At 34.7% G+C, this 26,828-nt stretch overlaps 1 protein-coding gene across 4 annotated transcripts in view; it reads right to left on the bottom strand.

The window, feature by feature from the left end:
* Positions 1-26,828, bottom strand: part of VPS50 (VPS50 subunit of EARP/GARPII complex) — a 135,864-nt gene that overhangs the window by 54,771 nt on the left and 54,265 nt on the right. For 3 of the 4 annotated variants that reach the window (XR_003431988.1, XR_003431989.1, XM_027102470.1), the window contains exons 13-16: positions 18,393-18,525; positions 15,301-15,392; positions 11,166-11,260; positions 10,733-10,831 (exon numbers count right to left, since the gene is read on the bottom strand). Coding sequence is in view for 1 of the 4 variants with exons in the window: in XM_027102470.1 (XP_026958271.1) it covers positions 10,733-10,831; positions 11,166-11,260; positions 15,301-15,392; positions 18,393-18,525 (419 nt within the window). In the remaining 3 variants the exon portion in view is untranslated. Of the gene's footprint in view, positions 1-10,732; positions 10,832-11,165; positions 11,261-15,300; positions 15,393-18,392; positions 18,526-26,828 lie in introns of those variants that run through there. The other variant, XR_003431990.1, reaches the window with a different exon arrangement.

Below are 26,828 nucleotides of genomic sequence, written 5' to 3'. Positions count from 1 at the left end.
TAAACAATACACTACTTAATAACAAAGTGATCACTGAAGAAATCAAAGAGGAAATCAAAATATACCTAGAAACAAATGACAATGGAGACACGACGACCCAAAACCTATGGGATGCAGCAAAAGCAGTTCTAGGAGGGAAGTTTATAGCAATACAAGCCCATCTTAAGAAACTGGAAACATCTCGAATAAACAACCTAACCTTGCACCTGAAGCAATTAGAGAAAGAAGAACAAAAAAACCCCAAAGTTAGCAGAAGGAAAGAAATCATAAAAATCAGATCAGAAATAAATGAAAAAGAAATGAAGGAAACGACAGCAAAGATTAATAAAACTAAAAGCTGGTTCTTTGATAAGATAAACAAAATAGATAAACCATTAGCCAGACGCATCTAGAAAAAAAGGGAGAAGACACAAATCAATAGAGTTAGAAATGAAAAAGAAGAAGTAACAACTGACACTGCAGAAATACAAAAGATCATGAGAAATTACTACAGGCAACTCTATGCCAATAAAACGGACAACCTGGAAGAAATGGACAAATTCTTAGAAATGCACAACCTGCCAAGACTGAATCAGGAAGAAATAGAAAATATGAACAGACCAATCACAAGCACTGAAATTGAAACTGTGATTAAAAATCTTCCAACAAACAAAAGCCCAGGACCAGATGGCTTCACAGGCGAATTCTATCAAACATTTAGAGAAGAGCTAACACCTATAATTCTCAAACTCTTCCAAAATACAGCAGAGGGAAGAACATTCCCAAATTCCTTCTACAAGGCCACCATCACCTTGATGCCAAAACCAGACAAGGATGTCACAAAGAAAGAAAACTACAGGCCGTTATCACTGATGTACATAGATGCAAAAATCCTCAACAAAATACTAGCAAACAGAATCCAACAGCACATTAAGAGGATCATACACCATGATCAAGTGGGGTTTATTCCAGGAATGCAAGGATTCTTCTATATATGCAAATCAATCAATGTGATAAACCATATTAACAAATTGAATGAGAAAAACCACATGATCATCTCAATAGATGCAGAGAAAACTTTCGACAAAATTCAACACACATTTATGATAAAAACCCTGCAGAAAGCAGGCATAGAGGGAACTTTCTGCAACATAATAAAGGCCATATAAGACAAACCCACAGCCAACATCATCCTCAATGGTGAAAAACTGAAAGCATTTCCACTAAGATCAGGAACAAGACAAGGTTGCCCACTCTCACCGCTCTTATTCAATATAGTTTTGGAAGTTTTAGCCACAGCAATCAGAGAAGAAAAGGAAATAAAAGGAATCCAAATCAGAAAAGAAGAAGTAAAGCTGTCACTGTTTGCAGATGACATGATACTATACATAGAGAACCCTAAAGATGCTACCAGAAAACTACTAGAGCTAATCAATGAATTTGGTAAAGTAGCAGGATGCAAAATTAATGCACAGAAATCTCTTGCATTCCTCTACACTAATGATGAAATATCTGAAAGTGAAATGAAGAAAACACTCCCATTTACCATTGCAACAAAAAGAATAAAATATCTAGGAATAAAGCTACCTAAGGAGACAAAAGACCTGTATGCAGAAAATTATAAGACACTGATGAAAGAAATTAAAGATGATACAAATAGATGGAGAGATATACCATGTTGTTGGATTGGAAGAATCAACATTGTGAAAATGACTCTACTACCCAAAGCAATCTACAGATTCAATGCAATCCCTATCAAACTACCACTGGCGTTTTTCACAGAACTAGAACAAAAAATTTCACAGTTTGTATGGAAACACAAAAGACCCCATAGCCAAAGCAATCTTGAGAATGAAAAATGGAGCTGGAGGAATCAGGCTCCCTGATTTCAGACTATACTACACAGCTACAGTAATCAAGACAGTATGGTACTGGCACAAAAACAGAAATATAGATCAATGGAAAAGGATAGAAAGCCCAGAGATAAGCCCACGCACATATGGTCACCTTATCTTTGATAAAGGTGGCAGGAATGTACAGTGGAGAAAGGACAGCCTCTTCAATAAGTGGTGCTGGGAAAACTGGACAGGTACATGTAAAAGTATGAGATTAGATCACTCCCTAACACCATATACAAAAATAAGCTCAAAATGGATTAAAGACCTAAATGTAAGGCCAGAAACTATCAAACTCCTAGAGGAAAACATAGGCAGCACATTCTATGACATAAATCACAGCAAGATCCTTTTAGACCCACCTCCTAGTGTTATGGAAATAAAAACAAGAATAAACAAATGGGACCTAATGAAACTTCAAAGCTTCTGCACAGCAAAGGAAACCATAAACAAGACCAAAAGACAACCCTCAGAATGGGAGAAAATATTTGTAAATGAAGCAACTGACAAAGGATTAATTTCCAAAATTTACAAGCAGATCATGCAGCTCAATAACAAAAAAACAAACAAGCCAATCCAAAGATGGGCAGAAGACCTAAATAGACATTTCTCCAAAGAAGATATACAGACTGCCAACAAATACTTGAAAGAATGCTCAACATCATTAATCATTAGAGAAATGCAAATCAAAACTACAATGAGATATCATCTCACACCAGTCAGAATGGCCATCATCAAAAAATCTTGAAACAATAAATGCTGGAGAGGGTGTGGAGAAAAGGGAACACTCTTGCACTGCTGGTGGGAATGTGAATTGATCCAGCCACTATGGAGAACAGTATGGAGGTTCCTTAAAAAACTACAAATAGAACTACCATATGACCCAGCAATCCCACTACTGGGCATATACCCTGAGAAAACCAAAATTCAAAGAGTCAAGAGCCTGCACATCCGGAGCCTGTGCTCCGCAGCAGGAGAGGCCACATCAGTGACAGGCCCACGTACCGCAAAAAAAAAAAAGTATAGAAAATAATACAGAAAGTAAAAGTATATACGACAAAAACATTAAAAGGTAAGAGATGGTAAGTGAGTTACAAAGTTGGTTCTCCCATTATTATGGAAGTATATTAACTTAAGGTCAACTGGAACAGAACAGGAATGCATATTGGAATGTTGATGGTAACCACTATGAGAATATACATTTTAAACCTGAGAAAAAAAATATGAAAATTGAAAACATAGATGATCAAGCCAAAAGAAGGCAGAAAGAGAAAAAAATAAATGAAAAAAGTTATCTACACTTTCAGAAACCAAACAGCAATGTGATGGGTTTAAACCCAATATGCCAATAAATACATTAAATGAAAACGAAAAAAACAGTTCAATCAAAACACAAAAATCGTCAGATTGGATTTTAAAATAAGAAAACAAAAAAAGACTACATGCTGTTTATAAGAGGCATACTTTACATATAAGATTGATATTAAAATTAGGTCGGAAGCAAAACTAGATTGAAAGTAAAAATTACAGACAAGATTTCTTAAAATCAGGAACTAGGGTGGAATTTTCATCAAAATTTTTTTCTTCATCTGTTAAAATGATCAATGTGGTGTTTTTCCTGTAGCTGTTAATTAGTAAATTTAATTTATTAATTTTTAAAATTAGCCAACCTTGTTTTCCTGCAATAAACCCTGTCTTTTCACAATGTATTGTCGTTTTTAGATATCACTGGATATAATCTGCCAATCTTTTGTTCAGGATTTTTACACTTATGTTCTTATGAGGTACTAGCCTGTAATTTTTTTTTTATAATGTACTTGTTATGTTTTGGTATCAGTGCTACAATGGCCTCATAAAATAAGTTATAAAGCATTCCGTCCTTTTCTGTTCTCTGAAAGAGTTTATCTTGATATTACTTCTGCCTTAAATGTTTAGCTGAATTGACCAGTGACAGCAGCAGGCCTGGAGATTTCTTTATGGAAATGCTTTGTAGCAAAGATTCAATTTCTTTAAAGATACAGGATTATTCAGATTTTCTATATTTTATTTTATCAGCTTATTAAGTACGTACAAGGAATTCGTTCTTTTCAATCTAAATTGTCAACTTAATCAGCATAAAGTTTATATCATTTTGTTTTATTTTTAATGTCTTAAGATGTGTAGATATCTTCTTTTTAACTGCTGATATAATTTGTGTTTCTTTTTCTTGCTCAGTCTTGCTAAGTAGCATTGTAGATTTCTACTATACATTTACTTTCCCTTTCATTGATTTCTGCTCTTGTAATTATCTTCCCTCTATTTTAGGTTTAATTTGCTGTCATTTTTTTTTAACTTCTTGAAATGGAAGTTTAGTGCACTGATTTTCAAACATTCTTCTTTACCAAAAAATGCATTTAAAGCTAAAAATTCCCCCTTCTGCTTTAGCTATATCCCACAATTTTTATATCATACTTTTATTATCATTCATTTTTAAATAATTTCTAATTCCCAATATGATTTCTTCTTTAACACTGAAAATAGGTTAATTTCAAAAACCTAGCAGGTTTTCTCGTTATCTCTCTGTTATTTATTTGTAGTTTAATTCCACTGTGGTCAGAGAATATGCTCTCTATGATTTCAATCTTTTGACTTTTTGTTTTTTAAGGACTTGCTTTAGAGGCCAGCAGTTGATCGATTTTAATAAACCTTCCTTCTGCTCTTAAAAAAAAATATGAAGTCTTCAGCTGTCAAGTGTTGTAATATATATACACATGTATAAACATACATATACCAATATATCTATATCAATTAGGCAAATTTTACTAATATGCTGGTCAAACATATATCCTTACTGATTTTTTTGTTTGCTTGTATTACCAATTACTGAAAGTGACACATAAAATTTCCCAACTATAATTATCAATTTGTCTATTTCTCCTTTTAGTCTGAATATTTTTGCTTTATATATTTTAAATTTATTTTAGTAGGAATATACAAATTTAGGATTATTATATCTTCCTAACAATCTATCATCATTATGAAGTATCCCCTTTACTTTTACCAATATTTCTTGCCTTAAAGTTGGCTGTCTCTTAGGAATTTCTTTAATCTGATACAGAGTATCTACAAAAGCCTACCACAAATATCATACAAATATCATACGGTACTGAATGAAAGGATATACCTTGTTGGCACTTCTATTCAACACTGTACCAGAAGTCCTAACCAATATAAAGATTAGAAAGACATATATAAAACCGTCATTATTCACAAATGACATATTGTATAAACAATTCAAAAGAATTTCCAAACTATTAGATTTAATAAAATGCTAATTTAACCACCAGATCATAGGAATCCAAGGTCAATATACTAACTAAATCAACGTGTGTGTGTGTGTGTGTGTATGTGTGTGTAAGAAACAACAGGAAATTTAAAATAAAAAGCAATACAATTCAGAACAACATTTATAAAGCTACAATATTTACATAATGTTCAAAATGGGCATGACTAGTCACTGGTGACAGAAGAATAGCAGTTACCTCTGAGGAGGCTACTGACCGAGAAAAGGTACAAGGGATACACCTTGTACCTTGTTCTAGGATATTGGAAAAGTTCCATATCTTAATCCGGGCAGTTTATGTGGTGTACATATATGTAAAAAATTCATAGAGTTGTACAATAAGATATGCATACATTAATGTGAATTATGATTTAATAAAGTTTTTCAGAAGAAAAAACTGTAATAATCTACTCACTACCCTCCCAAATTGTCCGCAATAAAGGGCAGGCCCATTAAGATAAGGCCACAAACGGCCCAAGGAAACATTAATCCACTTGTGAAGGGTCACAAGGTCACAAGTAGTAGACAGCAGATACAGGGGCCCCGATTTCCAAACCTTGTTCTTTTCACTGCAACATGGTTGGAAACAATAGTCAAAGGCAAAAATTTACTTTTTTTTTTTTTTTTTACTGTAAATGATGTTGGTTCATATTATCCAAATTGATTCAATAGAGCCAAAGAAAACTTCCTTTGCATCTCTTTCCCCAAGAACATTTTACACAAATTGAAAGATTTGCATTTTATTTCCTTTCTTCTATTTTACTCTAAATCACAAAAAAGATGGCAGTTATGATGAAAAAGCAATGAATGAGTATGTAAAGTACAAACTGTAATCAGATGTTGAATAACAGAACTGACTATAATCATAGTTATATGAAAAGCAGTCCCAATTATTACTTTAAGCACTCTGGGTGCCACCTGCATCTTTAGAAACAACACACAAGCAGGACACAAAAAACCTTCTCTGGTATACAAAAATTATGTACAATCAAAATAAAATTATGTACAATCAAAATAAAATTAAAGAGATTTTAAAGTGCAAATATAGTGAAGGAGATAATAACCGATCTACAACGTGTCTCAAATATATTGACCTACAAGTTAAAGGAAAAATGTCAGTGAATTAGAACTGTGTGAAACACAGATCTTTTACTTAACCTAATAAAAGACTTGAAGCAATAAAATGTAGGTTCCAAAAACGAATGATAAAAGCACAAGGTTTAAAGAAGGTAGAGTACCTAATATAAGCCTTTATACACTTTAAAGAGAAGGAATTTGATGCTCAGAGAAGTAAAAACTTTGGTTAAAATCACACAGGCCGTGAAGCCAGTGAGTAACACATTAGAGGTAGGAACCCAAGGCCACTGATAACACCACACTGCCCCAGACGCTTTACCAGCAGGAAGAAAATTGGAAATCAGTAACAACTGTATTTACTAAGAGGAGTTTAATAGTTGCCTACCCATTATTACTGTGTATTTATGTGTATGTACATATATAGAGAAGAGGGAGTAGTGTAACGTAACAGATACATATTATGAAGACATTGTTCCTTTTGTTCTCATTTCAAGTCCAAAATTTAAGCCCTCTTCTATAGTTTAGAGATGGAAAATAGTTGTACTTTTACATAAATTTTCAGTAAAACACTTCACATATTAAAAATAAATTTAACTGATTGGCACCATTATCACCAAGTCCAAAAAAAATTATTTTCTGAAAACATTTCTCCTTATTTTCCCAAGGAATATATCAAAGAGAGCTGCAACAATACCTCCTACCCCACACACATGCTCTTCTACGACACGACCTTACCACTCCCCAATCAAAAGAAAAAGTCTAATTTCCCTCCTCTTGAGTCTGAACCAGCCTTACAACAAGCCTGTATTCAAAGGAATGTGGTGGTCATGACTCCTGAGCCTATATCAGAAAAGGTCATGCAGCCTCTGTGTGGTTCTCTTGGAACTCTAGTCCTATGGGAAGCCAGCTGCCACGTAAGAAGTCCAACCACCCTGAGATCATCATACTGGAGCGGCCACATGAAGACATGTTGACTAACCAACCCAGCTGTACACCCTTCCAGCCATCTCCACTAAGGTGAAGCCGTCTTGAACCTGCTACGCAAGCTTTCCACCAGCTGAGTACTGCTTAGTCACCTCAGTCAGTGCTATGAGAAGAAGAATCAGTTGATCCCTGCGTGAATTATTCCTGACTCACAGAATACATGTAATAATGAGAAGATGATGGTTGCTTTAAGCCTGTAAGTTTCAGGACAGTTTGTTACAAAGCAATACTAGGAAAACATATCCGTGGACACTTGTAAATTGAAGCTATTATAGGTTAGGTTTTTCTTTAAAAAAAAAAAAAAAAAAAACCTCTTTATGAGATCTCCCATAAAACAACTAAAATTATTGGTAACTTATTTACTACTCTCCCTGAAGCCTTAACCAAAACAACTTATTTGGCAGAGGATATATGGGTGGGGGATTAGGGGTAGGGGTGCAACACATGCCGGCAGGTCAGTTCTAGATCAGTATTCAAAAACAGAAGAGATGATTAAATCATTTGATCCAGACAGAAAACAAAGATAAGTATATGGATAATAAAACTGACCCTAGAAACACACATTTTAAAGACACTTAAGGAATAAACCAAACCTTAATAAACTTAAACCTTAAAAGGCAAGGAGAGACCTTTCTCCCTAAAAGGATAGGTGACCTTTCCCCTCTTCTGACATCAGTCAGTGCACCTTTAGGATCATTGAAAACATTTATAAGCTCTAAATACTAAAGTAATTAAAAATAAAAGGTGCTTGTTAAATAGAATGTTTTGGCAATAGCACACTGCTACATAATTTCTACATCATTACTGTTCAAATTAGATTATTTGTGCTTTGGGGAATTCTGCAACATCTGGCAGAAGAATGACAGCATTGGGTATATACAAACTTAGAACCTGAACATAAAGAAACCTGGGAGAATAAAATATATCTTTGAAAGATGAGAATTTACACTGACAGATGACAGAGACTGTGCTCCCTCACACTCTCATCCAGCTTTGCCCTAGAAAAAGATAATGGCACGCAAGCTTTAATACAACTTCCACAAGCAACGTAGGTACATTTTATAAACAGATGTTCTGCCAAAGAGGAAAATGCTTCTATTTTCACCTTTTTATTATGCTTACATCTTCAAACCAACAACCTAAATGGACTGTAAAATAAGAGTAATTCGGTTCAAGAATTTCTTTATTCTCAAGAGCTCTACTTGGCAGTAGAGAACCATGAAACAAATTGTAAGCATATTTAAACACTTTAACAAAATCGAAACAGATGATCTATATTTCACCATGTTTCATGGTATTTTTCGGTATTTATGTAATATGATTTGGTGAAGGAGATATTAAATCGGAATTTAGTAGATTTAGATTCATCACTGGCTAATGTAATGACTTTCGTCAACTCAATATATATACATTGGCATCATTTCTAAACTGCCTGTCAAGTTTATCTTGCTTTATAAAGAAACAGATGTACTTCAGAACACACTGATGGTTGGCACCAACTTTACCAAGTGATTTCATTATAATTTCCCAAATGGCAGCTGTTGGAGAGAGAATGACTACAGGCAGTACATGAGCAAGACTGGTTTAAACATTGGGAAAAGAGAAGAATACTACAAAGAAAGATTACATCTTTACTTTTTTTTTAACCTATTCCAATTTTTATAATACACAATGCTGCAAGAAAAAAGGGGAAGATCTGCAGGTAATACTTCGGGAGACCTTTTAGTCCAGCCACCTCATTTTACGATTGATAGATAGAACCATATCTCAGAGGGGTTAAATGATTTGTCCAATGACAGAGAGATGGCAGGTGGCAAAAATGTAGTAAGATCCCGAGTTTACCATTTCCCAGTCCTGCTCTCCTTCTAAGAATACAATACAGCCTCCTCAATGGGAAACAAGTTTCACAAATGTTTCTAACAAGAAAAGTCCATTAAAATATTGAGTGTTTTGGAAACAATAACTCATTTCTATATTTTCTAATTTCATCAAGGTGAACTTTTGTAAGGAATATCCATCATAGTCAGAGTCTAGAAATGCCCTTGCCTGGTGGCCACAGATGACAGACACCTTTTGACAGTAAGTAAAATGGAATGCAGAATGCAAACCATTAAATAAATCCATGTTTTTGCATTACACACATCTTGCAGTCACAATGAACATCAAAAGACACCCCAGCTGTCTTGTTGGATATAAAGCAATCTTTGAGAAATGGACATCTAGCAATGCCTGCATTCTGATAGGGTAAGTGAAGCCTCTGGCTCCTTCATAGTTCTTTATCCTTTCCCATCTGTGAGTATAAGGCCCCTCTCATTTTGGACAGCAATGTGTACAGGCCAAGCCTTCTGTTTTAACAGGGCTTAAGTTTTAACAGAAAAGGAAGGTATAAATTAAGGTAGTGTTAGGGTTTCATGTTGTTCCCTTACCACTGTTTTCCTGAGGTATAATCAATTAAAAAACTTTTTTTAATTTTTCAACATTCTCTTCATTCAATTGTGAAACTCAAGGGCTCTGCTTTGGTACAGGATCAACTTAAATATACTTTCAAAACAAATATTTAATAGTTTACAACTAAGACAGAAAATGTGTACTTAAATATATTTAATAATAAATTAGTCAATGGTTTCACGTCCAGTAACCTCTCTTCTGACATAGCACATATCCCTGTGACCAGGGGTTGATTCCCAACAAGGAAAGAAAGGAGAATTTCAAATCCCAACTCTCCCCAGCACCAAATAACAACAAAATCAAAACTTAATTTTAAAAATTAAAAATGCAGTATAAAAAGTGAGCTGTAACTCAATTCAAATGATAAAATGTATATAACGTGTACAGCATAGGGTCCAGCTTATATGAAGAAAGGTCTAATAAATATTCTCTCAATTTAACGCTGCTTTAAGCATACAAACACATTGCTGTATAAACGTTCTTTCCCACCTTCTTCCACTCCCAAAACCATTCCTAGGCACCCTTTTTAAAGTTAGTAGTGATTGTTTTGAAAAGCAATAGTACAAAATCTTGGCTTTGTAGCTACATTCTGAATATCATGCCCTGTTCTCTGAAAGCCTTTTTACTCCTAAAAGGCACACAGCTTCAAGCATCCCCCACTCACTGAGTGCTGCCGCTACTGATTTAACTTCCTTACTAGCTCACAGCATATATGCAGGTAGAGAATAGTGGCCAAATTCTTCTGGGGATCCTTAATGTAATAATCATCTTCCACCCATACAGAAGTCAGTTCAATATTTTAAGCCCCTCAAGACAAAACACATATTGAAATTTACAAAGAATTATCAGAATACTTTGATATTTTTGGTAAAAATAAATCCTTAACCATCCTAAAAAAAGCTACAAAGATAGTCTTTCAAATTCAAAAGTAATTATTTTAAACCAATTAACACTATAAGGTTAAGCATTAGACAAAGGTATTCTCACTACCTAAATAAGTCTATTCATATTTTATTAGAGTTCTTACCTATGGTAGTTCTTAAAATAATTGACACTTTGTTTTCTAATAGACTCTTGCAAAACTTCAGACTTGCTACCACAGAATTCTTCTCCAACTTGCATCAACCTAGTTGGACAGAAAGATTTACGTAAATTTCAGCAACATGTTTATTATAGGGAAAAAAGAGAAGTACAGGTCATCTTTATTCAAAGATAACAAATCATAAAAATTTGGATGTTTGAAGAAATTCTAAAGATCACATTCATTACAGTTTACAAACATCCAAAGCGCAAAAATATTTAAACACACTCACAAATAAACCTAGCAGAAATTAGACTATGAATGTTCAATTATTTTTACTTCCATTAAGTTATACATTACACTCAGTGATTCATGATTTCATTGATTATCATGGTTCAATGAATCAAACTAAAGAATAACACAAGATCTCAAACACTACCTGCTGATTATATCCAAAACAAAGATGAAGTCATCATATTTGAATATTGACAAATCAGTTCCAAGCAAGTAGGTTTTTACTTTTAGCTGAACATCCTATTAAAAAAAATAAATATTTCAAGTAAATCCAAAATATAGAAAATAAGTTCTCAGAGCCATTTTTTGTATAGTTACACATTAAAATGAGACAGGAATAGATTCTTAACTTGATAAAAAAAATATCTAGTTAGGCTAATAGTCAACATATTTAGGGTGATATCATAGAGACAATTCCATGAACATCAGATATAAAAATAGTACAGACTTGGGGCTTCCCTGGTGGTGCAGTGGTTAAGAATCCGCCTGCCAATGCAGGGGACACGGGTTCGAGCCCTGGTCCAGGAAGATCCTACATTCCACGGAGCAACTAAGCCCATGCACCACAACTACTGAGCCTGCACTCTAGAGCCCGTGAGCCACAACTACTGAGCCCACGTGCCACAACTACTGAGCCTGTGTGTCACAACTACTGAAGCCCGCACGCCTAGAGCCCGTGCTCCGCTACAAGAGAAGCCACCGCAGTGAGAAGCACACACACCACAATGAAGAGTAGCCCCCGTTCACCACAACTAGAGAAAGCCCGTGCAGCAACAAAGACTCAATGCAACTAAAAATAAATTAATTAATTAAAAAAAAATAGTACGGAACACAATCATCACTACTAATACACACACACATGCAAGATAAGAATTATGTCCTCATACTAGATATACTGATAAAAATCATCATTATTTGGGCATGGTTCAGTAAGCTAGAAACCCCAAAATAATCAATTCAAAAATAATGAGAATTAATAAGATATTGTGTGAAGTATTTAAGTTCAGTATATAAAAATTAATAGTTTTCACGTATACCTGGCTGAAGCACCTAAAAATGGAGAGATTTCTTTTAAAACAGATATTGAAAATACAATATACTTAGGAATAACTTTAATAAGAGCTATCAGACCTATAACAAAAAACTAACAATTCTAATGGGATACAAAAGAAATTTCCATAAATTGAGAGTCAAGGGACTGAATACCTGACTAAATACTGTAAATATGTCAATTTATCCAAGTTAATGTAGGGATACAGTGAAATTCTAACCAAAATCACACACACACAAAAACTTTTCTTCTCAACTATTATTCTAAAATTCACTAGAAATAATAAATAGACAATAACCTCTCTTTTAAAAACAGCACTTTGAAAGGATGAAGTTATCAGGGATGATGGAGGACTTGTACCACCTATATTAAATATATTAAAAACTACCCCCAAAATGCTAGCAATATAGAGAAAAGTCAATGGAATAGGAAAAATAAATCAGAAACAGTGCTAATATACACATAAAAGCTTAATAAACAGCAGTAAAAACTACTGTTTTCTGATTATTTACTTTTGTCAAGCATTATACTAAGAACTTTATATATTATCTTTATTTTTACAACTAAAATATGACAGAAAAACATTTAAAATAAAGTCAAGGATTTATCAGGAAAATATGAACAAAATAAATACAGCAATGGTAATAATAAAGCAAACTAGAATTCACTGCAAAATGCCTAAGGAGAAAAGAGCTATTTTTTTAAATTAATAAAAGAGAATTATGTACAATGAGGGTAAGTAAAGTGGTTATTAGCATTGCATCATCAATCAACATGGCATCTGAGTATAAAAACAAAAGCTGTTAGAAATAAAAGAAAAACCTGACAAAAACTACAATCATTCCGGAAGATTAAAACTCCTCCCGCAGAACAGCACAGACCAAGAAAACCACAACAAATAAGAATATAGATGAGAATAATACATATAAATAATAAACTGCTTTAATTTACATAGAGAACCTAATTCCCAATACAAAGAAGAAATACATGGTTATTTTTCAAATGCCCCAGGAAGAACTTTAAAAGTGGGTGGTTTATTAGGCTGTAAAGAAAATCTCAAATTCACAAAAAGTAGAAATACTCCAACCCTAATTTTCTATAGTAAAACAAAGAAATAATAAGCATTTTAAAACTGTCACTTCTCACGTAGCAAATATTTAAAGACTAAAAAGATAATCTTGAAAGACCAAGACTTTCATATGGTTGGATATGTAAGCTCCATGAGGTCAAGGACCATGCTTTCACCACGGTGTTCTTAAACTCACAAACAGTGCGATACACATATTATGACTGATACAACCTTTTTCCCTTAAAGGTTCTGACTGAGTCAAAATGCATGGAAAATTTGCAACAATATTCTCAAAACTGAAAAGTTTTTATAATAATTATCAAGGTGATTATGATTCTGAGTTTAGTTTTATGTCAGAAATATTAACTATCTTCTTATGCTTCTCAATCATCATCTCTATAATAAATTTATGATGTCAATAAACTCACATGCTCACTTGTGCTTTGGAATTTAGCATTTCAGATATTAGAAATATATTATGGTATGTATAGTATATATTATATAACATCCCCAGTGGGGTCTAGGGCAGTATCCCAAAATAAAACACATTTATATCCCTTCAACATATGAACGTTCACCTTAATGGGATTAAAAAAAAAAAAAAAGCCAAATGACAATTCTGGTCAGACTGTGCTATCAAATGAATTCAATTCCTGCCAGGTTTTGTCTGCCAGATGTGTTCTCAAAAAACATTTATTTTTCAGAGCTTTTGCCTTTTTCAATTGCATTGAGCTTTGTAATTTCAATTTAACAAATACTAATGAGTTCCTAACGTACACAAAGTCCTGTGTAGAACTGGATGAGAATTGGGGTTGGAGGTGCAAAAGGGACTTGAAGTGGGTGGAGATGAAGATATTCTAAAACTTGAAACCTACAACATAATTATCTATATTCAAAAGCATGATGACTTTCATTAAACTGGCCAAACACTTAAATGATGATAGCTTTACTAAATCTTACATTTAACAGATATTCCTGTAACAAGAATGATATCAGGTTGCCAGATTGAATAGAAACTAGCTATATAAAATACCAGGCCAATAATCCAAAGTACTTTGAATTACCAGAAATTCTATCATAGATTCTACAATTTCAACAAAGTATAATTAGAGCCTGTTAGAAGACTAAATCAGAAACAACTCATATCTGACACTAGAGAATGAGATTTTCCTTTCTGTTATATATAACATTCAGAAAAAAGTCAGCCCCAACCCATAATTAATGGGAAACTAAAAATTTGTTTCATATGGTCATATCAGAAAACACAAAAGGCAAAGCTCTTACCACTATCACATATTTAAATATTAAAGTACAAATTCTAATAGCATATCTGCAATAGAAAGTTATCAAAAGTTAGAAGAGCACTAAATTATAACTGCTAAGTGATTCTTGAGGAAATTTATGTTTTCAGTATATATTTTCCTAAACATTTTTTTCAAAAGAAATCCTATAAAAGATTTTCAAACTAAACATCAGCTTCATTAGAAAAATAAAAAATACATTTTAAAAGACCATAATATGGTCAAAGTGTCTATTGTCTTCTAAATTTTGAAGCAGTCTGAAAAGAACAAAGTTATCATCAAAGAAATTACACTTATCTAGGAAGTGAAAATTTTTAACAAATTAACAAATTTAGTTATCTGATAACAACTAAGCTACTAAACTGCAAAAGAAAAGCCAAGGAATACACATTCAGTCAATAAATACATAAGATTCACTCAAGGCACAAAAATCACTGACTTAGAATTCTTCATTCTGTTCTAGACTCCAACCCAACTATGTCATCTATTATATAGTTATCCTTTTCCTAAAATTAATAGAAAAGGAAAAAAAACACACAAAATAAACAGTATCTCAATAAGAAAACAACTTCTTTAGGAAAGCACAAATCTGTTAGGTCACTAAAAGCAAAATGTAATCAAGGAATATTTCCAATGGATATTTTCAAATTAAAACTTTTTCTACTGCCACTTATAGTCAAATATAATTGACAACTAAATTACAGAACTCAAATGGTAGACTTATTCCAAAGAAAAACTAACACATGATTAGATCTGCAGGGAAAACAAATACAGAAAACTTAAATACTGAATTTCTAAAACAACTTTGACATGAAGGTTTCTATTGCTTTTGTAAAAAAATAGTTGAAAAAAACCAAACCTGCCATATTCGTGTAAGTCCATGTTCTAATTTCTTTTTTATGTAGCCACGATCAAAATTTGTTTCTTCAGTACCCATCATATTACTCCCTTCTGAAAATAAAAGATGGTATACATTTTAAAATTTGCTTCACATTTTTGTTTTCAAAAAAAAAATTTGGATTCTCATATATTGTAAGCATGTGTAAAATATAGACAATATTCTCAATATTTATACAACCAAAACAATGTCAAAAAGTAGAAATTAGGATTAAACTCATTTGATAAGATAGACAAATTCAGACTCTGAAATGTTAAGTACTTTACACCTAAGACCACTCAGCTTATACATGATTATAGCTGGGATTCCAACTTGGGTAGTGTGATCCCAGAAACCAGATTCTTAATGACCCATATACTGCCTACTGCCAGGGCATTACAGGACCAACTAACCCAATTTTCAATTAATATGCATGTTAACAAGAGTGCAGAGTGCAAAACTGCTCATGCAGTGAGGCAATGATGCATGCATTTTATATTTTTCATGATCCAGAATACTTTTATCCATTCCAGGTAAATAATCTAACAATGTCCAGTTCAACAGGTAAGATCAATGAGCTGCCTCAAAATAATTCTCCCCCTAAAAGCAACTGAAAATACACATACACATTATATTTTAAAAATTATGCCTTTGTGCAAGTAAACTGTGCAGAACAACTGAGGATATGATCTCATCTTAGGCTAGCAGGGTATCCACTGGTAAGCAGCAAAAGGCCCTTTCATAGGCCAGGCCCCAGATACATGCCTAATGTACTTGTGACTACTCCTACAGCTTAAGCCATATCATCTGTATGGTCTGGCTATTAGGAACCCAGCAGCTCAGAGCAGTGCACCTGAGCTACAGCTTTAGTTTATTTAGAATGGTGAAGTGTTAGGACACCAGTAGTATCACTAGAGAACAACAACAGATGAACTCTAGAGGCCCTTTCAGCTGTATGAAGTTCTGTGAAGAATAACTTTTGAATTACTGATTCCTACAATTTTAGTCCTTAATGTGGATAAGAAAGGAAGAATTTCTGGTGAACAAATAACTTTTTACAGTACTAGATATTGTCACCTGACTATTAGACTGATCAGAGCCCTCAACATTCTTAAATTATACAGATTAGGGTGAAGGAATTTTAGCAAAGAGGACTAAGTATAGAAGTTTCAAAGAGAGGTTTTTTTTAATTTATTTATTTTATTATTTTTGGCTGCGTTGGGCCTTGGTTGCTGCGTACGGGCGGCATGTGGGATCTTCCTGGACCAGGACTCAAACCCGTGTCCCCTGCATTGGCAGGCAGGTTCTTAACCACTGTACCACCAGGGAAGCCCTCAAATAGAGTTTTAAGTTTGAATCTATACCCCAATGAAAATGCATACAATACATAATACCTGTAAACTATTAGCCTGAAACAAAAAGCGAGCTTCACCATGATAAGTATATATTGTCTTCTATACTCTTATATCTAAAGTATGTATTAATTTTGTTCCAAACTTTTCCTTTGGTTTCTCCTTAAATAATGTACTAGTAAAAGGAAAAGAGGTGCTGAGATATCTAAACTGGTACCATATCTAGACAAAAAGAAAGGTTGCCAAAACAAGATAAACTTTGTGGGGAAAAAAATCCCTTAAGCCCAGGAATTCCCTAAGTAAAATGAAATTTAAAAAAAAAAAAGGGCCTATAGACATTTCATTATTATTATAGTCATCTCTTGATCCATTTCCTTTGATGATATTAACAACAACCAGTGTAAGCACTTTCACATTTTCTCTAAACTTTATAGCAATCCTACAGGTAGATGTGTTACTATATTATGAAGCTTTTTGTTTGTTTTGTTTTCTTAACGTATCATTTTAAGGAGCAAACTGAGGCCTGGAGATGATAAAGTGACCTATTCACATTCTCGCCTTTGGTAAATGGCAGTCAAACTTTGAAGCGAGGTATCTCTGACTGCAAAGCCCATACCCTCAGAGGTAGTAGAGGAGTTGGGTAAAAATACCCAACTGGCCTAGTCTGGCCTAGAATCCTGGCTCAATGCCCCCCGTTTTCTACTTTCTCCTTTCTCTCTCTTCCTTTAAACCTCTTCCTCCCTCAACAATATTTCTAAAAGAATGAAAATCCTTCCACAGAATTTATCTTTCTTATTTTTTGCTATCTATATTTATGAGCTTCTTATGAGTTAAGATAAATATTAAACGTATGTCTTCTATACTACCAAAATCCTATGTTTAATCAAACTAAGATTTGCGCATTCCTCCACCCACACAATCACAGAAACCAAACACTTCAGAAATTAGAAGTTACTAGAATAACTTGATTGACTAGCTATATTAAACTGTATGTAATACAAGAAAACAGGTACAGTATAATTTATTTTGCCCATACTAAATACTGGTAGACGCATTTATTACTTTAAAAAGTATTTTGAATACTTAATCTTAGCTATTGTTCAAGGATAATCACTTAAGATATATAATTACATGAAGTAATTTAAACATGCCTAGTTAATATAACTTCTCAAAGATTTTCTCTTTATGACTATACCATAAACATTTAAAGTTGTATTTTGCTTGCAAAGATGGTATTTAAAAACATCATTTTTTATGAAATTTTTATGTCCTGCTATCTATTTTCAGGAAGAAAAGTATCAGTATAATTATTAATTCTTAGAATCTAGTTTTATTAGTACAACTTGAAAATTAGCAAAAAGACTTAATATTGAACATTAGCATTAATTTTATAGTAAATATGGACAGACCAATGTCCTACCTAGTTTGCAACTCATTTTTTTTTTAAAGCTCTTTCTTAATAACTTAGTCCTAAGGTCATCACCACATATTCCTGGAAACTTGTAATACCTATCACATAAGAAGTCCTTCGGCCCAGTTAATCCCCAAAGGTAATGGAGTTTTTATAGCAGCTGAATCACTTTCTCTGGTGAACATTTAACCTATGGTCATCATGGTCCCCGAAATTCTAAAAGTATAGCTGTCCCTTTTCTTTCTCCTTACTCCAGAAATACGGCATATTTATAGTTTAGTTTTTAAAATCAAATCAAAATAATTTCCTACCAGAAGCAGAAGTAGTATCTTCACTGTCATGCTTTTCATGCCATTCCATAGTTCTGTAATAGCTGAGCATAACTTCCCACAGTGCTTTGCACAGGTCAGCAAGGCATGGAATATAGCTGTCTGGTGTAACATGCTGAAGAAAATGACAAGAGCCAACTTTCAAATTATCATGTTTAACACAAAGTTAATCTAAATAAAATGTTATGGTGTCAATCAAATGCACTCAAGAATTAGATAAGAAAATTTCTTCCAGTGATATATCTAAAAATAAAGTTCAATGGCAAGAAAATTTTGTTTAAGTAATTCCTATTTCAACATGGCTTTTTAGTATTCATTAGGAGTATCAGTCCATATACTATGAATCCACATACTACTGAATGGCAAGTGCTCTCATAACCAGGAGTGCAAACTTCCCCAAATATATTTTTTTCAAAGCCATGTTCTTAGCATGAAATGCAGCTTTACACTCACCCTTGGACCCAAGTTACAACTTGCAAAAAGGTGGTCATAATTTACAAGTCAATCATTTTATTTATGTAAATTAAGTAACTTTGACAATCTGCAAATTCTGTAAATCACATGGATATAGATATTTCATATTTGACAACAGCATTTTAAAATGTTTTATATAACATGGCTATGAAACAATATGTGGTCCAAAATCTTCTCCCTAAAGGAAATGCATGGATTTTTCTCCCTCTATCCTTTGTAAAAACTATCAGTTTCTCATTCTGTCCTTTTTTTCTGCAGGTAGAATAATGCCTCGATTCTATTTTGCAGGCTTTCTGTCTGTCACAGTGGAGCATCTGCTCCATCATTTGAGATTTCGTAGCGTTTCTTCAATTTGTAATCAATCAACCACAACTGATCATGCTGATAAAACAGTGAAAGGCTAAAAAGACTATGATCCAAGCCCTCCAAAATAAATAGCTAGTAGAAATAAGCTATATAGAAAGTATAGCTATGGTGTTATTGATGCTCAGGAAATCCCAGTTGGTAGTCGTCCTCTCTCTTTCAAAAAGTATTTTTTCTCTCCATAATGATTTCCCCCTCCTCTAAATTCCCCATTTACTAAAACATTCATTCATCAAGCAATTAATAAAAATACTAATTTGTATGACTCAGCAAGTATACTTTTGTATAGGCATGTCAAATCTCTGAAACTCAACTAAGAAGTAGTAAAATAAAGGCGCTGTTAACCACTGGAGTCAGGCTGCCCAAGTGGGGCTTATGCCAAGAACAGTACAACGGTTCAATCTTATAGGATCTATTAACAATCTGTCACATTAATAGGTCTAAGAAGAAAAACAAAATGATTGTCCCCAAACATGCTGAAAACCCTTTTTCAGGGTTTGACAAAATTCAACAGTCATTCCTAATAATAACTCATGAGAAAATAAAAACAGATAAACATTTCCCTAAGATGAGGAAGCTTTAGTGCATATCCACTGTGGTCAGGAGGAAGACAAGAATGTCCACTATCTCCACTACTTTTTTTTTTTTTTTTTGTGGTACGCAGGCCCCTCACCGCTGTGGCCTCTCTCGTTGTGGACCACAGGCTCCGGACGCACAGGCCCAGCGGCCATGGCTCACAGGCCCAGCCGCTCCGCTGCATGTGGGATCTTCCCGGACCGGGGCACGAACCCGCATCCCCTTCATTGGCAGGCGGACCCTCAACCACTGTGCCACCAGGGAAGCCCTCCACGACTTTTTAACAATGTTCTTGAGGTACTAGCCAATGCAATTAGACTAGAGAAAATGATAAGACGCAAAAGAACAGGAAAAGAAGAAATAAAACTACTTCTATCTGTAAATGACATAATATACCTAGAATATAATTCCTAGAGAATGAATGATAAAACTCAAACAGTAAAAGAATTCAGCAAAGGGCTTCCCTGGTGGCGCAGTGGTTGAGAGTCCGCCTGCCGATGCAGGGGACACTGTTCGTGCCCCGGTCCGGGAGGATTCCACATGCTGTGGAGCAGCTAGGCCCGTGAGCCATGGCCGCTGAGCCTGCGCGTCCGGAGCGTGTGCTCCGCAACGGGAGAGGCCACAACAGTGAGAGGCCTGCGTACCGCAAAAAAAAAAAAATTCAGCAAGTAGGTTATAAAATTCACATAATAATAACAGAATTCATATACACAAATAATAACTATTTAGAAGATACAATGAATGAGAAATCACTTATAATAAAAAAGATAAAAATTTTAGGAATAAACTTAACAAAAAATGATCCAAAATTCTATGAAGAAAACTGAAAGACATGGGCTTCCATGGTGGCACAGTGGTTGAGAGTCCGCCTGCCAATGCAGGGGACGTGGGTTCGTGCCCAGTCCGGGAAGATCCCACATGCCGCGGAGCGGCTGGGCCCGTGAGCCATGGCTGCTGAGCCTGCGTGTCCGGAGCCTGTGCTCCACAACGGGAGGGGCCGCAGCGGTGAAAGGCCCGCGTAACGCAAAAAAAAAAAAAACTGAAAGACATAAAGGTAGACTTGAACAAATAGAAAGACATCCCTCACTCTTGGTTAGGATGTCTCAACATCAGAGATGTCAGTTCTCCCTAGGTTAATTTATGAATTTACTGAGATACCAATAAAAACAATCCAGAAATAGATCTAGCCTCATATAAAAATATGGTATATGATAAAGATAGCATCTCATATCACTTAAGTGAAGACAGTCTTTTTCATTAATAGTGTTGGGACAACTGGATGGTCAGTTGGAAAAGACTAAATTAGATCTACTCCTCACACCACCCACAGGAACAAACTCCAAATGGATAAGACAGCTGAACCTAAAAAATAAAACTATACTAGCACCCAAAGAAAACATGAGTTAATTCTTCTCTCACCTTGATATAGGTAAAGGCTTTGTAATTATGACTCAAAATTCAGTGGTAATAAAAGTAAAATTTGATAAATTTTACTACATAAAAATTTTTATAAATTTTGTATAACAAAAAAACAACAGTAAACAAATCAAATGATAAACTTGAAAAAAGTATTCATAATACATGTCACAATAAAAAAAAATCTCACATTTATAATGAACACTTAAAGACTTGGGGGGAAAAGACCAAAAATCCTATAGAAAAATGGGAAGAAGATATAAACACACTTAACAGAGATATAAAGATGGCCCTTAAATATTTGAAAACATATCCAACTTCACTCATAATAGGGCAAATGTAAATTAAAACTACAGTAAGAAACAAATTCTCACTCATCAGATCAGTGCAAATTTTAAAGCTGACCATTAACAAAGATTTTCCCCTTGACCAAACTCTAGCCGGCTCCCTGAGCCCTCTCCTTCAATAGTCCTCAATCTTGACCTACAAAGAATTGAACAAGACACTAATGTAGTTTCTAGCAGCTTACGGCCACAACCCTAGGATGACCCTAGCACCCCTTAAAGTGCTTGCCTGAGAAAAGTCAAGGCTGCCAAAAGAATATATTGTTTGTTCCAGCTAAAACCTGAAGATAGGGCCCCTGTCTCCCAGTCTCTGAGGGAGAAGGTGGGAGCCTAACCCAGATGGGTTTCACATGAACCAAGCCCCCTTGTTTTTTGTAATTTTTCACTTCCTTGCTTCTTCTGAGCCCCTGCTCATTCCCCTTCCTAGTCCCTCTTTCTCCCTTTACAATGCCCAGTGACGCCTGTACAAATGGAAGCTGAGTTCAGTTCACAATGGATTCTTTTCCCCATTACAACAGTATATTACTGATTGAAATCTGTCCATACCACTTTAATTAGTGTCCAGTTTTGTTTATCTTTGATACCATATATACTCTGTTGGCAAGGCTGTGAACAAAAAAAACAGGAACTCTCATCCACTGCTGATGGGAACGCAAAATGATACAATCCTCTGGAAATGAATTTGACATTATCTAACAAAACCACACTGTCTAACAAAACTACATGTGTATTTTCCCTTTGACCCAGCAATCTCACTTCTAGGAATTTATCCTGAAGGTGTACTTCAAACAATGTAAAAACACATATGCACAAGGTTATTCGTTGAAGGATTATCTGTAACTGCAAAATACTGGAATCTATCTAAATGTCCAAACACAGGAGATCAACTGGATAAACTTCACACACACAAAAGAGCACTTTGCAACTGTGAAAAATAATAAGCAGACATATACATTTTTAAAAATTTTTAAATAAAAAATTTTGCCTTTCATATGATACATATACATGTGAGAAAGGGAAAAGTTTTTATATATATATATGTATGTCATAAGAAATAGAAAAAAATTTAATGATATATTTGCCTATCATCAAAAAAATAAACACAGTGAATATAAAGAAGAAAACACTGAAGTCAGTTACCTGTAAGAGGTGGCGTGGGGAATAAAAATGGAAGGAACACAGGAGGGAGTGAAACTTCTGAGTATACCGAATTGGCTATGGGTACCTATTTGCAGAAAAATTAGAATAGCTATCCAGATTTACACATGGCTTGCAGAGATCAACACAAATATTTCTGCATATTTATGCCATAATTTGGGGTAACTTTTTATGTCGACTTTCCCTGTTTACTATTATAATTACTACCTTTACAATGAACCAGTCTTGCTTTTTTCCTTGGTTTATTTTTACCACATCATTACAACTGACATAGCTCTCATACCACACACATGTAATGAAAACCGATAATGATGCACAAGGTCAGGAAAAAGCTAAAAGCAGAGGACAAAGAAAAGCAAAAATCACAAAAACATTCTGGGCTGCAACTCAAAAATCATTCACCGGAATAAAGGTACTCTTCTACAAACTTTCATAAACTCAACTTTGCATAAATTTGTGTTTATATTATGCAAATAAATTTAATCTAATTATATCCCAACATATCTTTCTGACAGATAAAAGGAAGGCAGTGTTAGTCTTATTTTTCCCAAAGAAAAATTATAACTATACAAATAATTGTGCTATAGCCCACCAATTAACTTTTATAATACTTGCCACAGTTTAACAAACCAGAAAATTGAAACTTGGAACTACTACCTTCTATTCTCCACCCAACCACTGTCTAGCTATATCATTTGCCTATTTATTCAAGGAAAAGGAGGTTCTTTACGGTGTTAACTCTTGACTATTTGCTAAACTTTAATGGGTTTGGATGAGAGTATACACACAGAAATGTTTATAGGAAATTTTTTTCAGAAAAAGTTGAAATTATTTAGTGAAATTATACCAAGCTTTTTCTCACCAAACTTACTCAAGTGTAAATAATTCACAAATCTAGCTAGGCCAGTGCCCACGTCTAAAAGTCTCCCAAACTTATCTTCAAATACGTTCATATGTACAAACATAAGACTATGATGTACTGAGCAAGATGATTCTTACCTAAATTTATATTCTAAAATAGAAACAAATGTATAGATTCATTACACTAAATACACAGAAAGTAAATAGTTTATGATAAAAGGCAAGGTGGGATAGATATATAAATATAGTCTTTAATAGATTTAAGCCAAAATGTGTTCATCTCTGTACTTGAAGACTATGCTGACAATCATACTCATTTCATGCAAATCAAAACTACAATGAGATATCTTCTCACACCAGTCAGAATGGCCATCACCAAAAAATCTAGAAACAATAAATGCTGAAGAGGGTGTGGAGAAAAGGCAACACTCTTGCACGGCTGGTGGGAATGTGAATTGGTACAGCCACTATGGAGAACAGTATGGAGGTTCCTTAAAAAACTACAAATAGAACTACCATATGACCCAGCAATCCCACTACTGGGCATATACCCTGAGAAAACCATAATTCAAAAAGAGTCATGTACCAAAATGTTCATTGCAGCTCTATTTACAAGAGCCCGGAGATGGAAACAACCTAAGTGCCCATCATCGGATGAATGGATAAAGATGTGGCACATATATACAATGGAATATTACTCAGCCATAAAAAGAAACGAAATTGAGCTATTTGTAATGAGGTGGATAGACCTAGAGTCTGTCATACAAAGTCAGTCAGAAAGAGAAAAACAAATACCGTATGCTAACACATATATATGGAATTTAAGAAAAACAAAATGTCATGAAGAACCCTAGGGGTAAGACAGGAATAAAGACACAGACCTACTAGAGAATGGACTTGAGGATATGGGGAGGGGGAAGGGTAAGCTGTGACAAAGCGAGAGAGAGGCATGGACATATATACACTACCAAACGTAAGGTAGATAGCTAGTGGGAAGCAGCCGCATAGCACAGGGAGGTCAGCTCTGTGCTTTGTGACCGCCTGGAGGGGTGGGATAGGGAGGGTGGGAGGGAGGGAGACTCAAGAGGGAAGAGATATGGCAACATATGTATATGTATAACTGATTCACTTTGTTATAAAGCAGAAACTAACACACCATTGTAAAGCAATTATACTCCAATAAAGATGTAAAAAAAAAAGAGTCATTTCATTTAAAGTTGGACTCGAGAAACCACTTTCCCCTATACTGTGCAATCAACTAGTGTCAATTCTCAAAGCAACAAATGCTCCTGATGCCTTTAATACCTTATCACTAAAATCATTCATAACTAGTGCTCTCTCGTTAATTTATAAAAATCACCTCCAAATTTCAAATAGAGAAACTTATTACACAGACATGTGTGAACCATAACTATAACAAGACAGATTCAAAGAAACCAACAAATATGTAAATAATTGTATAAGTAGTCAAAAAATAAAAGGCAGGCCAAGAAGAGAATCTGAGTTTCTGAATTACAACTTCCACTTAGACATCAATCCTTCTTCACACCAGCAGAGCATAACAGAAAGAGAACTAGACAAGAAATTGGAAGCCCTGCATCCCAGCCAGCACCAATTCTACAACTTACCAGTCACATGCCCTTAGATAATAAACCACTCTGGGTATCTTAGGTTCACCTTTCATGAAACAGTGTTAGAGATTCCTGGATCTGCTACCTCTTCATTGGTTTAATCCATTCACTTATTATTAGATACCTAACACTGAAACTCAGTTCGAGTCCCAATTAATGGGTGATTCATTTAGTATAAAACCAGGAATACCAAGACAGAGGAGTGCCATACTGCAATTCCAGTCCTTGAATTAGGCAATTTAGAAAATATTCACACAGTGAGACACCCCAAAGAACTAAATAGCATGTCTTAAAATTTTTTTAAGAATATATGGGAAATAGAGGGCTTCCCTGGTGGCGCAGTGGTTGGGAGTCCACCGGCCTATGCAGGGGACGCGGGTTCGTGCCCCGGTCTGGGAAGATCCCACATGCGGCACAGCGGCTGCGCCCGGGGACCATGGCTGCTGGGCCCACGCGTCCGGAGCCTGTTGCTCCGCGGCGGGAGAGGCCACAGCGGTGAGAGGCCTGCGTACCGCAAAAAAAAAAAAAAAAAGAATATATGGGAAATAGAAATTTACTTATCAAACATTTCTCTGTGTTCCAGAGCTATTTTCCACTTCCATTCTAAAGCTAGTAGTACCAATTTATTCAGGAAAGGTTGAGAGGTGAAAAGAAAAGAGGAAAAAGGTGTAGTATTTCAGAACTATCAAAGATCATGCAGAAAAAGAGGAATATTTTAAGTAACCTAGTTTTTTTTTTTTTTTTTTTTTTGTAACTCACAACCTCCATACAGATAACATACATGTCTAGTAACCAGTGATCACAGGTAACAAATATCCTGGGGGTCAGGATTTAGAGAAGATTCACAAATCCAGATGTTACAATGCAAAAAGCTCAACACAGCGTTACAACTAACCTTCACTATTCAAACATCAAAAGTCACTCCTTAATCAAATCTTGATTAACACTTTCACAGAATCCACAGATCTGATTTCCAATCTCATCACTATCAGTTAAGAGTAAAACTTTGTACCTCCCATCTCTACTATTAACCATCCCAACCAACCTACCTGGTCAAAATTAAAATCATGACGTTAGCTTGTTAAAACCAGCAACATCTCAGCCTTAATTATAAATAATAAATTTAATAAGAATCTAGAGGCCATTTTCACAGAACAGTGTAAATCCAGAAATGAATATATGCAGCCTTTTCAAACCTGAAGCACACAATGAAAAAAAATGTCACCTTTTGAAAGTTGCTTCGGTGCAAAGTGGTAAATATGGAAAAAAGAGGCCGCTAAATTTAGCCTTTTAGTTCACATTAATTTACTTTTATACCCATCAGAAATCTCTATTACCAATTACCTCCAAAAATTTCAGGAAGATGATTTTTTTATATTAAAACATCAAAATAAAAATTCTTAGGAGTATCCTTAAAGTATTATTATGCTCTTGTTTCACTTTGATTTATCACTCTAATCACATCCTGACAAACATAAAGGGAGCAGATGTTTGGCATCCTCACAGAGATTTAAAACTCGTAGTGCTGCCATCCCCACCCCCATCCAAACACACACACACACACACACACACACACACACACACACACACACACA

Source organism: Aethalodelphis obliquidens, unplaced genomic scaffold (genome assembly GCF_003676395.1).
Source record: "Aethalodelphis obliquidens isolate GAN/ISIS:26980383/991018 unplaced genomic scaffold, ASM367639v1 scaffold5, whole genome shotgun sequence".
In the NCBI taxonomy this organism is placed as follows: domain Eukaryota; kingdom Metazoa; phylum Chordata; class Mammalia; order Artiodactyla; family Delphinidae; genus Aethalodelphis; species Aethalodelphis obliquidens.
This window is presented reverse-complemented; position numbering and strand designations above follow the sequence as displayed.